At 37.6% G+C, this 13,883-nt stretch overlaps 1 protein-coding gene across 4 annotated transcripts in view; it reads right to left on the reverse strand.

Annotated features, from left to right (window-relative positions):
* Window positions 1-5,953: 5,953 nt before the first annotated feature.
* Window positions 5,954-13,883, reverse strand: part of ZCCHC7 (zinc finger CCHC-type containing 7) — a 243,926-nt gene continuing 235,996 nt past the window's right edge. For all 4 annotated transcript variants that reach the window (XM_061201134.1, XM_061201133.1, XM_061201132.1 and 1 more), the window contains exons 8-9: window positions 9,717-9,834; window positions 5,954-7,445 (exon numbers count right to left, since the gene is read on the reverse strand). In XM_061201134.1, coding sequence (XP_061057117.1) covers window positions 7,003-7,445; window positions 9,717-9,834 — 561 coding nt within the window. In that variant the 3' untranslated portion in view covers window positions 5,954-7,002. The remainder of the gene's footprint in view (window positions 7,446-9,716; window positions 9,835-13,883) is intronic.

Genomic DNA, 13,883 nt, shown 5'->3' on the forward strand with positions numbered 1-13,883 from the left:
CTAAGAATTTTAACCATATCTTTGGGTAGAAGAATTAAGTATGATTTTTATGTTAAAAACATTTTCCCCCTTTGGTAGCAATACTTACATCAGACAAAACAGACTGTATTGAGACTGTAATGAGAGACAAAGAAGAATACTATATAATGATAAAGAGATCTAGCCAACAAGAAGATATACAATTGTAAATATATATGCACCCAACATAGAAGCACCTAAATACATAAAGCAAATATTAACAAACATAAAGGGAGAATTTGAAAATAATAGTAGGGGACTTTAACATCCCACTTACATTGGTGGAGAGATCATCCAGACAGAAAATCAATAAGGAAGCACTGGCCTTAAATGACACATTAGATCAGATATATATATATATATATATATATATATATGTGTGTGTGTGTGTGTGTGTGTGTGTGTGTGTGTGAATGTATGTATAAAACTTTACCTCCAAAAGCAGCAGAATACACATTCTCTTAAAGTGCACACGGGGGGTGGGGGGGTGGAGGAAAAAAAATAAAGTGCACACAGAACACTCTTCAGGATAAATCACATGCTAGGCCACAAAACAAGTCTCATTACATTTAAGAAGACTTAAGCCATACAAGTATCTTTTCTGACCACAATGGTATGAGACTAAAAATCACCTACAAGAAAACTGCAAAAAACACAAACATGTGGAGGCTAAACAATATGCTACTGAACAGCCAATGGATCACTGAAGAAATCAGAGGAAGTTTAAAAATACCTGGAGTTAAGTGAAAATGGAAACAAAATGATACAAAAATCTATGGGATGCAGCAAAAGCAGTTCTAAGAGGGAAGTTTATAGTGGTACAAGCCTACCTCAGGAAACAAGAAAAATCTCAAATAAACAACCTAACCTTACATCTAAAGGAACTAGAAAAAGAACAAACAAAACCCAGAGTTAGTAGAATAAAAGAAATAATAAAGATCAGAGCAGAAATAAATGATATAGAGACCAAAAAACAATAGAAATGATCAATGAAACTAAGAACTAAGAAAGATAAACAAAATTGATAAACTTTAGCCACATTCATCAAGAAAAAAAGAGATAAAATCAGAAAGAGAAGTCATAACTGACATCATCAAAATACAAATCATAAAAGATTAACATAAACAATTATATGCCAATAAAATGGACAACCTAGAAGAAATGAATAAACTGCTAGAAATATATAATCTCCCAAGACTGAATCAGGAAATCAAAAATATGACAGATCAATTACCAGTAATGAAATTGAATCAGTAATAAAAAAACAAAACAAAACAAACAAAAAAACCTAAAAAAACTCCCAACAAACAAAAGTCCAGGATCAGATGGTTTTACAGGTGAATTCTACCAAACATTTAAAGAAGAGTTAACACCTATCCTTATCAAACTATTCCAAAAAACGAAAGAGGAAGAAATGCTTCTGAACTCATTCTATGAGGCCAGCATCGCCCTGATACCAAAACCAAAGACACCACAATAAAAAGAAAATTACAGGCCAATATCACTGATGAACACAGATGCAAAAATCCTCAACAAAAAATATTAGCAAACCAAATTCAACAGTACATTAAAAGGATCACACATCATGATCAAGTGGGATTTATGCCAGGATTCAAGCATGGTTCAACACCTACAAGTTAATCAATGTGATACACTACACTAACAAATTGAAGAATAAAAATCATATAACAGATGCAGAAAAAGCTTTTGACAAAATTTAACATTTATTTATTTATTTATCTATTTTCGGCCACGTCACGCAGCTTGCAGGATCTTAGTTCCCCAACCACGGATTGAACCCAGGCCCTGGCAGCGAAAGTGCTGAATCCTAACCACTGGACCGCCACGGAATCTCCACAAAGTGAGTATAGAGGGAACATAACATAATAAAGGCCATGTATGACAAGCCCACAGCTAACATCATACTCAACCGTGAAAACCTGAAAGCATCTCCTCTAAGATCAGGACAAAGACAAGGATGCCCACTCTTCCCACTTCTATTCAACATAGTACTAGAAGTCCTAGCCACAGCAGTTAGACAAGAAAAAGAAATAAAAGGAACCTAGATTGAAAAGGAAGAAGTAAAACTTGTTACTGTTTGCAGACAATATGATACTCTATATAGAAAATCCTAACAATGCCACCAAAAAACTATTAGTACTAAATGAATTCAGTAAAGTTGTAAGATACAAATTAATATACAGAAATCTTTTGTGTTCCTATATACTAACAATGAACTATCAGAAAGAGAAATTAAGAAAACAATCCCATTTAAAACTGTATCAAAAAGAATAAAATACCTAGGAATATACCTAACCAAGGAGGTAAAAGACTTGTTCTTGGAAAACTCTGAGACACTGATGAAGGAAACTAACGATGACACAAACAAATGGAAATATATACTGTGCTCATGGATCAGAAGAATTAATATTGTTAAAATGACCATACTACCTAAGGCAATCTACAGATTGTAATCCCTATCAAAATACCAATGCCATTTTTCACAGAACTAGAACAAATAATTCTAAAATTTATATGGAAACACAAAAGACCCCAAATAGCCAAAACCATCTTGAGAAAGAACAACAAAGCTGGAGGTATCATGCTGATTTCAAACTACAGTGCAAAGCTACAGTGATCAGAACAGTAGAGTACTGGCACAAAAACGGACACACAGATCAATGGAACAGAAGAGAGTGCCCATAAATGATCCCACATTTACATGGTCAATTTATCTACGATGAAGGAGGCAAGAATATACAATGGGGAAAAGACAGCCTCTTCAATAAATGGTGTTGGGAAAACTGAACAGCTACATGGAAAAGAATCAAACTGGACCACTTTCTCACACGATATACAAAAATAAACTCAAAATAGATTAAACAGTTAAACGTAAGACCTGAAACTGTAAAACTTCTAGAAGAAAACATAGGCAGCATGCTCCTTGTCATTTAGCCATATTTTTTTGGATGTCTTCTCAGTAAGGGAAACAAAAGCAAAAAATAAACAAGTGGGACTGCATCAAACTAAAAAACTTTTGCACAGCAAAGAAAGCTATCAACAAAACAAAAAGGCCACCTACTGATTGGGAGAAGATATTTGTAAATGATATATTAGATAAGGGATTAGTATCTAAGATATAGAAAGAACTCATACAACTCAATATCAAAAAAAAAAAAAAAACCCGATTAAAAAATAGGCAGAAGGGGGCTTCCCTGGTGGTGCAGTGGTTGAGAATCTGCCTGCTAATGCAGGGGACACGGGTTCGAGCCCTGGTCTGGGAAGATCCCACATGCCGCGGAGCAACTAGGCCCGTGAGCCACAACTACTGAGCCTGCGTGTCTGGAGCCTGTGCTCTGCAACAAGAGAGGCCACGATAGTGAGAGGCCCGCGCACCGCGATGAAGAGTGGCCCCCGCTTGCCACAACTAGAGAAAGCTCTAGCACAGAAACGAAGACCCAACACAACCAAAAAAAATAATAATTAAAAAAAAAAAAAGAATAGCTCTTTAAAAAAAAAAAAAAAATAGGCAGAGGACCTGAATAGACATTTTTCCAAAGAAGGCCTACAGATGGCCAACAGGCACATTAAAAGATGCTCAACGTCACTAATCATCAGGGAAATGCAAATAAAGACCACAATGAGATATCACCTCACACCTGTCACAATAGCTATTATCAGAAAGATAAGAAATAACAAGTTGTTGGCAAGGATGTGGGAAAAAAGGGAACTCTCATGCACTGTTGATGGGAATGTAAATTGGTATAGCCCCTATGGAAAACAGCATGGAGGTTCCTTAAAAAATTGAAGATAGAACTACTATATGATCCAGCAATTCCACTTCTGGGTATTTTTTTTTTTTTTTGGCTGCACCACACAGCTTGTGGGATCTTAGTTCCTCTACCAGGGATTGAACCCAGGCCCTTGGCAGTGAATGCGAGGGGTCCTAACCACTGGACTGTTAGGGAATTCCCCTCTTCTGGATATTTTTCTAAAGAAAACAAAAACACTAATTTGAAAACACTACGTTCAGTGCAGCATTATTTACAAGAGCCAAGATATGGAAGCAACCTAAGTACCCATGAATAGACGAATGGATAAAGATGTGATACACACACACACACACACACACACACACAGGAATATTACTCAGTCATAAAAAAAGAATGAAATCTTGTCATTTGCAACAATACAGATTGACCTAGAGGGTTTCATGCTAAGTGAAATAAATGACAGAGGAAGATGAATACCATTTCACTTATATGTGGAATAAAAAACAAAACAAAGAAATAGGCATAACAAAGCATAAACAGACTCATAGACAGAAACAAACTGGTGATTGTCAGAGGGGAGAGAGGTGGGGGGAATGAATGAAATAGATAAGGGAGACTAAGAGGTACAAACTTCCAGTTATAAAATAAATAAATCACAGGGATGTAATGTACACTGTAGGGAACATAGTCAATAATATTGTAATAACTTTGCATGGTGACAGATGGTTAAGTAGACTTATCGTGGTGATAATTTTGTAATGTATAAAGTACTGAATCACTTTATACATTATGCTGTATACCTAAAACTATATAATCTGTAAGTCAATTATAATTCAATTAAAAGAAAAGGTATAAACTTCCAGTTAAAAAATAAATGAGTCATGGGGATGAAATGTGCAGTATGGTGAGTATAGTCAATAATATTGTAATAACTTTGTATGATAACAGATGGTAACTAGAAAAAAATTTTTAAAATATTTTTCCCCCTTAAAAATATGTACTCCTTGTATAACATAAAGAGCTGATAACAAGCGCTGTTAATAGCATGGTTCTGAAATAATAGGCACTGCCAGTAGCATGGTCCATGAAAGCAAGGCTTTCCATTGAGAAAATGGGAGATGGTTTCTCTGTGCTCTATTCTAAGAATGCCAGACATGAATCAAGTTAGAACCCAGGAAAGGAGCTACTCAGGCTGTTTCTAATCAAAGTGGGACCAGAGGCAAAAGATGTTTAGAGTCTTCTCAATCTTAGCAACTATGTGGATCCTTATTGTTTGGGACATCTCCTTTGCTCTTAACCACATTTATCCATCTAAAGTCTTATGTGATTGTCAAATCAGTGAATATTTTAAACTCCCCATTCTTGTATGGAAAGTTAGTGTGTGAGTAGACTGACTAACTGAACACTTGGTGTAAGAGCCAGGTGCCAAGGGCAATGAAGAGGAAATGGAGCAGAAGCTCCTTTTGTGTTTCTGTTCTTTCCTTATCATCCTAATGCCCCAAAGTGAAGTAGCTCAACCTCCTTTCCTATCTGTATATAAATGCATGGACCTGAAGGGTAAATTATACCCCAGAACAAAATGTTTGTCTAATAAAAAAAAATAAAATTTGGGAGGAAAAAGAAGATAATGTGCAGAAACAAATAGAAGAAGAGCTTCGTTTCTTCCCTCCTCCAAACAATTTTCTAAGTATGAAAGGCAATCCCATTTCTGCCCTGAAAGCAGAGGTCCTCAGATCTGAAGGAATGCTAGTCACACCACATCAGTAATAAGCCACACCTGTCCCAGGTTCTACTGAGAAATAATGCCAATTATCTCAAGGCTTACCACTCTATGAAGCCATTTTTCATGGCTGCCACTTTTAGCAGGGTATTAAAAGACTGTGCCCACTTACCTTAGGGTCAGAACAATCCCAGCAGATGTTAGGAAGCCAACCACCAACACACAACGAACGCTTGACACTTAGCTGAAAGCTGGGCAGCCACAGGGAAGGTGGTAAACTAAAGACACTAAGTCTGATTCTAGAGGAGAGATTCTCCCTTGCCCTCCAAAAGAAAAGAGAGCTAATCCTACCAGATATACAGCAGACTGTGTACTCCACAAAGAGTAAAACACAAATTTAAGATTCCAATTGTTGGAGAACATGGAGAAACATTTTGTTTCTCCATCTCATTTTATTCTGGCATAAAGCTAGTGCTTGGGCACAGTAAGGGCATTTGACCCCAGTTTATAGAGATTTTTATAACTTTATAGTCACTTGTCCAACCCAAGTACGCCCTTTGTCACTACTCAAACTCTCATTGTCTTTTTACATAGTAGACAAATTTATTTCCTCTATTTCAGACATTTTATTTTTCTTATTCTAACATTAGGCTCTGATAAGTACAAAAGGTTCACAAGTATAAAAATTTCTGTATAACTCTGTGGTAGTTAAAAAACCCATGAGAACAAAACAATTTTTTAAGTTGGATGATATTCATCTTAAATATCTGAGGGACAGTCTTCCTCAAGTATGGCTGTAAAAATGGTAAAAACGATTTCCTTGTGATTAAGTTAAAAATTCTGATGACTCTTTTCACTTGTTTCAGGAAATCTGTTTCTCAACATTTACTCTGGATGGATTCCTTACTTGTATTTTGCTCTAAAACCTAATTCCCTGTCTCTTCAGTGCTTCAATGACGACACCTTCATTTTCAGCCTGTGATACTCTGACCAAAGTAAGATTCTGACACCCAGCTTCAGAAGCAAGAAAACCCAGATTTAGATATATAGTTATTATCCTTTCCGATATTTAAAAAAAAGGAATGCTGAAAAAGAGTGATGAATTTTTCATATTAGCATTAATTTATCTTCTTGCAAGGATTTAATTTTCATACACTGCATACATTTAATGAGCTTTTCTATTTTTTCAAAATATTACAAAAATTTTTTTGTGAAAAGATTAATTCTTCCTATCCCTAGGGTACTGAGTGAATAGAAGTGACGTCCTGGAACAGGGGAAGTCCGAGTTTATCTTTCTGTTTTCTTACCTAATAACCTGTTGGACACAGAGAACTGAGATCTCCAAGGACTTTGTTCAATAGCTCTAGGTATGGCTGAGATTACAAAAACAAAAACAAAAACCTCATTTTATTTAATCATAGATAATACAAATATTGCCAGGATGTTGTAGACACGAAGACCAAACACTGGGAAGCCAAATCAGAAGCTAACTCACACCTTAGACTTTTTTTTCCTCTGCTTAATGAGAAATAAATTATCATTGCCATCATCCTCCAAACAGCTCTCCTTTTTCTTATGCCTGACCCTCCTGCCCTCTCTGGGCAGCCTGTCTTCTCTTGGCTTGTGGTAATGCGATGAGTGGTGAAAGGGCTTGTGAGACTTCTGGGTTTTGACAGTGCCAGGAGAAGAGTGGACTCTGGGGCCCCTGGGGTAGTCCTCATCCACTTCATGACACCTGTCAGCCTTCCTGTGCTTCTCACGCTCTCTGCTGGTCCTGTTCATGGCTTCTTTTTGGGTTTCTTTCTTTTCTTGAGGCCATGTGTTATTTCTCCATGAGGCATGGCTCTTCCTCATATCACGGTGGGGCCTCTTATCTGCTGCTTCCATATGAGGCCTCTTGAACTGCCTTGGAAAGTCCCCATTCTTCTGGAGTTCTGGAAAACATAAAAGTATTTCTGCATATTCAGCAGCTAGACAGTTCATGCAGAGCTTTCACTGGTCTGTAAATAACTTAGCAGAGAGGGAAGCCAGACATTTAAATGCATTAATGATATGACATTCTAAAGAGCCCTTACTAAGGTAAAAAAATCACTCACTAAAAACTCAATGGTTGTAGTTCTATATTTCTAAACATGGAAAACATCCAGAAATCCAATGATCCTTATTTTGTTCAATACAGTTTAACTAGGTTCAACAAGGGAGACAGGGACCAGTGAGAGCAGTAATCATGTCAGCTTTGTGAAAAGTCACGTCTGACCAATTCAAGTTCCTGCAGTGATAAAGAGACAGCCCTTGATGGTAAGGTGAAGCAAGATGTATAATGTGGCCTTTTGACAGTTTCATATGACATTTCAATTATACTCTGAAGATAAAGTCTGGCCACAGTACTTATAGGTGGATGCCATACTGGACAGGAGATTATTCCTCCAGATTATTCCTCCAGAGTAGAGATCACTGGCTTAGAGACTGAGTGTGCACATGTGCACACACTTGAGTATCTAAGAGGTTTAAGTGCCAGATTTGATGTTATATTTTATCAGGACTTGGCACTCTTACTATAAGCGTCTGATGGTAGTGATTCTGATGGGATAAGTGGGAGATGAGGTTACAGTGAGGGATGAAAACTAAGGTCAACAGAACCTTGAAAGATTAAAGAAGTCACCAGTAAAAAAATGGGACAGAGTGCGAAGTAGTATATTTAGGGGACAAAAATGAATTCTAGAATATAGAGCAAAAGTAAGTATCAATAATTACTTATAGACTTCAGTATAAAATATAAAGTCCAATATAGTGAGCCTCAAAGTGGATCTGTGCCACAGAGTTGCTGATATAACTAATTAAAAAGGAGAACAAAGGATATTTCCCTGATTATAAAAGTTATAAATGCTCATTAAAGAAAAGTTGGGAAATACAGAAAAGTACAGAGAAAATAACAGAGAAAGCATCCACAACCCTTTAATCCAGAGATGACATTTTGGTGCATTTCTTTGTAATCTTTAAAAAATTTAGTTGGCTAATCATTATCTTCTTGTACTATAATTTCTCTACATAGAGAGATAAAATATGCAAAATATGCAGGAGTTGAGAAGTAATTCCTCTACTTTCCTCCAAAATTACTATCTTCATTTTGAAAGGACCTGAACTCAGAGAGAGTCTGGAAGAGAATAATGAAAAGGTCAACGGTCAACAATGTATGAGTTAACTTGAAAAATATAGAACTATTTGGTCCTGAAAGCAAAAAAAGTAACTTTGTAAGCCACTGTGAAGCATACGGCAAGAAAGAAGAGTGGCAGAGAAAATAAGCCTAAATTATAAAATAACTTGGTGAGAAAGAACATTATGTTAGCAACAGCAAATAAAGAAATGAAGGGTGGCTGTGGATCTGGAGTTCTGTTCATAATGGTGGCCAATAAAAAATGACTTCTTTGGGGAAGCTCCAGGAATCACCTAGGAGGGAAAGCTTTTCTTTGCTTGAAAAATACTAGAGATATAAAGAGGGAGAACATAATTATTTGTTGAAAAGAAAAATCTCAAAGGAGCCTTTAAAAACTCTGCATGCATAAATGGATGTAAGTATTTTCCGGACATTTTCTAAAATGATCATCATGTGAAAAAAATGTTCATTGTGAATAGATTACAACACAGGATTTTTGAAGTAGGTGCTTGAATTCTGGAGATCAAGAAAGTTCCAGTTTCGGGCTTCCCTGGCGGCGCAGTGGTTAAGAATCCACCTGCCAATGCAGGGGACACGGGTTCGAGCCCTGTTCTGCGAAGACCCCACATATTGCGGAGCAACTAAGCCCGTGCACCACAACTACTGAGCCTGCGCTCTAGAGCCCGCGAGCCACAACTACTGAAGCCCGCGCGCCTAGAGCCTAAGCTCTGCAACAGGAGAAGCCACCGCAATGAGAAGCCCGCGCACCGCAACAAAGAGTAGCCCCCACTTGCCGCAACTAGAGAAAGCCCGCGTGCTTTCTCTTTTTTTTCAAGGGCAACAAAGACCCAACGCAGCCAAAAATTGATAAATTAAATAAATAAATTTTAAAAAAAGAAAAGAAAAAAAGAAAGTTCCAGTTTCTATAGTAACTATTCAAAGCATTTTCTGTCCTAACCAAAGGCTCACAAAGCAGTTTGCAAAGACAGTGCAAAAAAAGAAATTTAAGAACTACTGCAAAGGTGATTTAGTGAGAAATCTAGTAACATACCTTTCACTTTTCGTTTTATTCTCTGATCTCTCTCCCGGATTTCGTATTTGTCATCATAGTAGTAGATGAATGGAGATGTTGGAAAGGTCTGGTTAAACATTCGTCTTTCTGTACATTCCTGCAAATTGTATTTGAAATTATGATGTCACAAGGTCACACTGTTCAGACAACTTTTTTTGTAAGATTATGGACCACTGTAATTAGTGATGAGCCCCCATTGCTGATACTCACACTGTGGCTGCAGGATGTGGTCTTGCTGGGACACTGGGAGGATCAGCCAAATACCCGATCGTGCTTACATGCTAGTCTTTCAGGCTTGGATTTTCTTCCTTTCTTTCTTTACCTACAAAACCCTTCTTATCTTTTAAAAATCTTCCCTGCCAACCCTCTCCCCCAGCAATGCCTTGTTCCTCTGTTGGAGGGTTTATTTTATTTAAAATTATGTTTTATCAGTTCTTTGCTTGTCTGTCTCTTCTAACAGCCTTCCATCAAGTGTTTCTCCTTTTCTTCTTCTCTTCACATTTACACCCTCAATGTGGGGGTAAATTCTTAGCCCTTTACTCCCTTTCATCCACACAAGTAGTTTTTGCAAGCTTATTTTAAGTCAACACTCACTGCTCACAAGGGCAGTGATTCTTATGGTGGGGAGCAGGGTGGTGGTGGGTTGTGCCTAGCTTGAAAATGTTCCTAGGTAATTCTGAAGGAAACCTCTCTTCTCTTTGCTCCCCTTACTCAAGAAGAGATCACTCCTCTCACTCACCCCAGGACAGGTCCCTACTCTCCTGACTCTGGCCTTCTGGTAGCTGCTACTTTCCAAATCCACATCCTTGGCCTGACCCACGTCCCATGTAGTAGGCTTTGTTTATCCTGGTCTGTGACATATATCCATTCAGCTTGTCTCAAACCAAATAATGTCTTTCATTTGAAAGAGGCTTCATTTTGGAACTTTCCGCTTCTGTCTTCTGCCATCTTGCCTAAAATCTATTATAAACGTTCAGTGCTTCTTAGCTAGGTACTGAAGAAAAATTAAACTACAAGTATCCCCTGCTTTTAAAAAGTTTGCTTTATACCGCTTCATTTTTATGAAAGACCTGTTTTCACTAGCAGAAAGAAATATGAAGAGGATTTTCACCTTTACAAGAAAAGGTGAGAAGTGAAAATAGTGTTTAGCGTTTGTTTTGCAGCAACCATTACAGAGACAGTGAGCACCCCGAGCAGTGGGAGTGGCACCACCAAGCTCCTTCCCCAGGAACTACACTCAGCATCTCGGCCTCAAGCTGCCATAGCTTTGAACTGTGTCTGTGAGCATCTGTGCTTTATCTCCATTTATTTTTTGCATTCGTTTGAAAGACGTGTTGTAAGGTAACTGCTTCTTCGCTTTACAGCTACTTTGGCTTAGGAAAGGTTTCACAGGAACGCTCTACTTTCAGATAATGGAGAAAATCTGTACCTCTTAGGAAGAAAGTATGCGAAATATCTGCATAGAATTTAGCTGATTTATCATAACTTTGTCATTATATACTCAACTTGTAATTTTTTTTTTCTTAACATCTTTATTGGAGTATAATTGCTTTACAATGGTGTGTTAGTTTCTGCTTTATATCAAAGTGAATCAGCTCCACATATACATATATCCCCATATCTCCTCCCTCTTGCGTCTCCCTCCCACCCTCCCTATCCCACCCCTCTAGGTGGTCACAAAGCACCGAGCTGATCTCCCTGTGCTATGCGGCTGCTTCCCACTAGCTACCTATTTTACATTTGGTAGTGTATATATGTCCATGTCACTCTCGCACTTCGTCCCAGCTTCCCCTTCCCCTTCCCCTTATCCTCAAGTCCATTCTCTACGTCTGCGTCTTTATTCCTGTCCTGCCCCTAGGTTCTTCAGAACCATTTTTTTTTTTTTTTTTAGATTCCACGTATATGTGTTAGCATACGGTATTTGTTTTTCTCTTTCTGACTTACTTCACTCTGTATGACAGGCTCTAGGTCCATCCACCTCATTACAAATAACTCAGTTTCGTTTCTTTTTATGGCTGAGTAACAGTCCATTGTATATACGTGCCACATCTTCTTTATCCATTCATCTGTCGATGGACACTTAGGTTGCTTCCATGTTCTGGCTAATGAACATTGTGTTACATGACTCTTTTTGAATTATGGTTTTCTCAGGGTGTATGCCCAGTAGTGGGATTGCTGGGTCGTATGGTAGTTCTATTTTTAGTTTTTTAAGGAACCTCCATACTGTTCTCCATAGTGGCTGTATCCATTTACATTTCCACCAACAGTGCAAGAGGTCAACTTGTAATTCTAAGATACTTGACCAAACTGGCCACCATACACTTAGAAACATAATTTGTAGATTTTAAAAACTAGGAATCATTCTAAATATACACTTAAGTATAGAAAATAAAGTAATGGAATTCTGTACCTAACCATTTAGCTTTTTCAAATCAACATTTACCCTTAATTTAGTTGTTTCCCCCTAAGCATTAACGATATAATTGAGATCCTCTGTGTAACTCTCCTTCCCACTTCCCATTCATCTCCTTCCCTTTCCAGAAGCTGCCATGGTCTTAAAGTTGGTGCCAGCCATTCTCATGTTTTAATACTCTTACTATTAATAAATACTCCAATAAACAATAGTATAACTTTGAAGTGTTCAGATTTCACAAAAATGGTAACATTCTATAAATATTTTGAAGGATTTTTAGGTTATAATAGTTTCACAGACTAAGGTGAGTGGTGTTCTTTGGATTATCTATCTGAATAAAGGTTTGGTAACACTTGACTACAAACCTACCTGGGTCTGGTATATTTTGGTGGGGAGAATTTTGATTATTAATTCAGTTTCTTTAGTGGTATTGGTTCATGTAAGTTTGTTCTTCTTCAATCATTTTGATTAATTTATATTTTTGCAGAGAATTATTTATTTTATCTGCATTTTCAGATTTAACATTGAACTTTATTTTTTATTTGTTTTTTGGCCACGCAGCATGCAGTATCTTAGTTCCCCCACCAGGGATCAAACCTGTGCCCCCTGCAGTGGAAGCACAGAGTTTTAACCACTGGACAGCCAGGGAAGTCCCTAACATTGAACTTTATGAAGTTTATACAGTATTCTCTTTAAGTAAAAAACTATACTGTATTTTAAGCTATTTATACTTTTTCACTCATTGTTTATTTGTATCTTTTCCTTTTCTTCGAGGTTTTCCAGAAGTCTCTTTTCTTTTGAAAAGAAAATGTTTTCAAAGAAACAGTTTTTGGTTTTGAGGATGCTATTAATCATGTTTTCTATTTCAGTAATTTTGGTTCTTATCTTTATAATTTCCTTCTTCCAACTATCTTCAGATTTAACCTGTTGTTGAGTTTCTTGATCTTTTTGGGCTTTTTTGGGTATTGAAAGTTATAAGGCAAACCTATAGGGTAACAAAGAATTGCTTTTATAAATCACTATCCATGGTGGCACCAAGTTTCCAGAAGAAAGGATACCCATAAACGATTTGGGTCTAAGATTCTACTATGGTTTGAATGTTTATGTATCCCCCCACCCAATTCATGTGTTGAAATCTAAACCCCAAGGTGATGGTATTAGGAGGTGGACCCTTTGGGAGGTGATTAGATCACAAGGGTGGAACTCTTGTAAAAGAGACCCCACAGAGCTCTCTAGCCTCTTCCACCGTGTGAGGACACAGCAAGAAAGTGCCATCTATGAGGAAGCGGCCCTCACAAGACACTGATTCTGCACCATGGTTGTGGTGAGAAATAAATTCCTGTTGTTTATAAGCCACTCAGTCTATGGTAGTTTGTTTATAGCAGCCTGAATAGACTAAGACAGATTCTATAGAATATTAAGAGCAAATTACAATTACAAAAAGGTACTAGAGCTCTTGATATACTCCCAGCGCCCCACTCATCCTGGAGTCTCTTTACATGGTGAGTCCTGTTTTCTATTTCAGTTTGCCTCATATGGAGCTGCTTATGATTGTCCCTGCCTCGCCAGTGAGAGTGAGTGGAATTAGGGAAGGGCGATGCCACATTCCCCTTAGAGTATGTTTCACATGAAGACGCTATTTATTAACATCTATAGAGCTGAAGTTCTGAAACTGAAGGGGAGGGGCCCTCAGACAGCTGTAACTACCTACCCAGTCTCCTATTTGGATCCTA

Source organism: Eubalaena glacialis, chromosome 9 (genome assembly GCF_028564815.1).
Source record: "Eubalaena glacialis isolate mEubGla1 chromosome 9, mEubGla1.1.hap2.+ XY, whole genome shotgun sequence".
In the NCBI taxonomy this organism is placed as follows: domain Eukaryota; kingdom Metazoa; phylum Chordata; class Mammalia; order Artiodactyla; family Balaenidae; genus Eubalaena; species Eubalaena glacialis.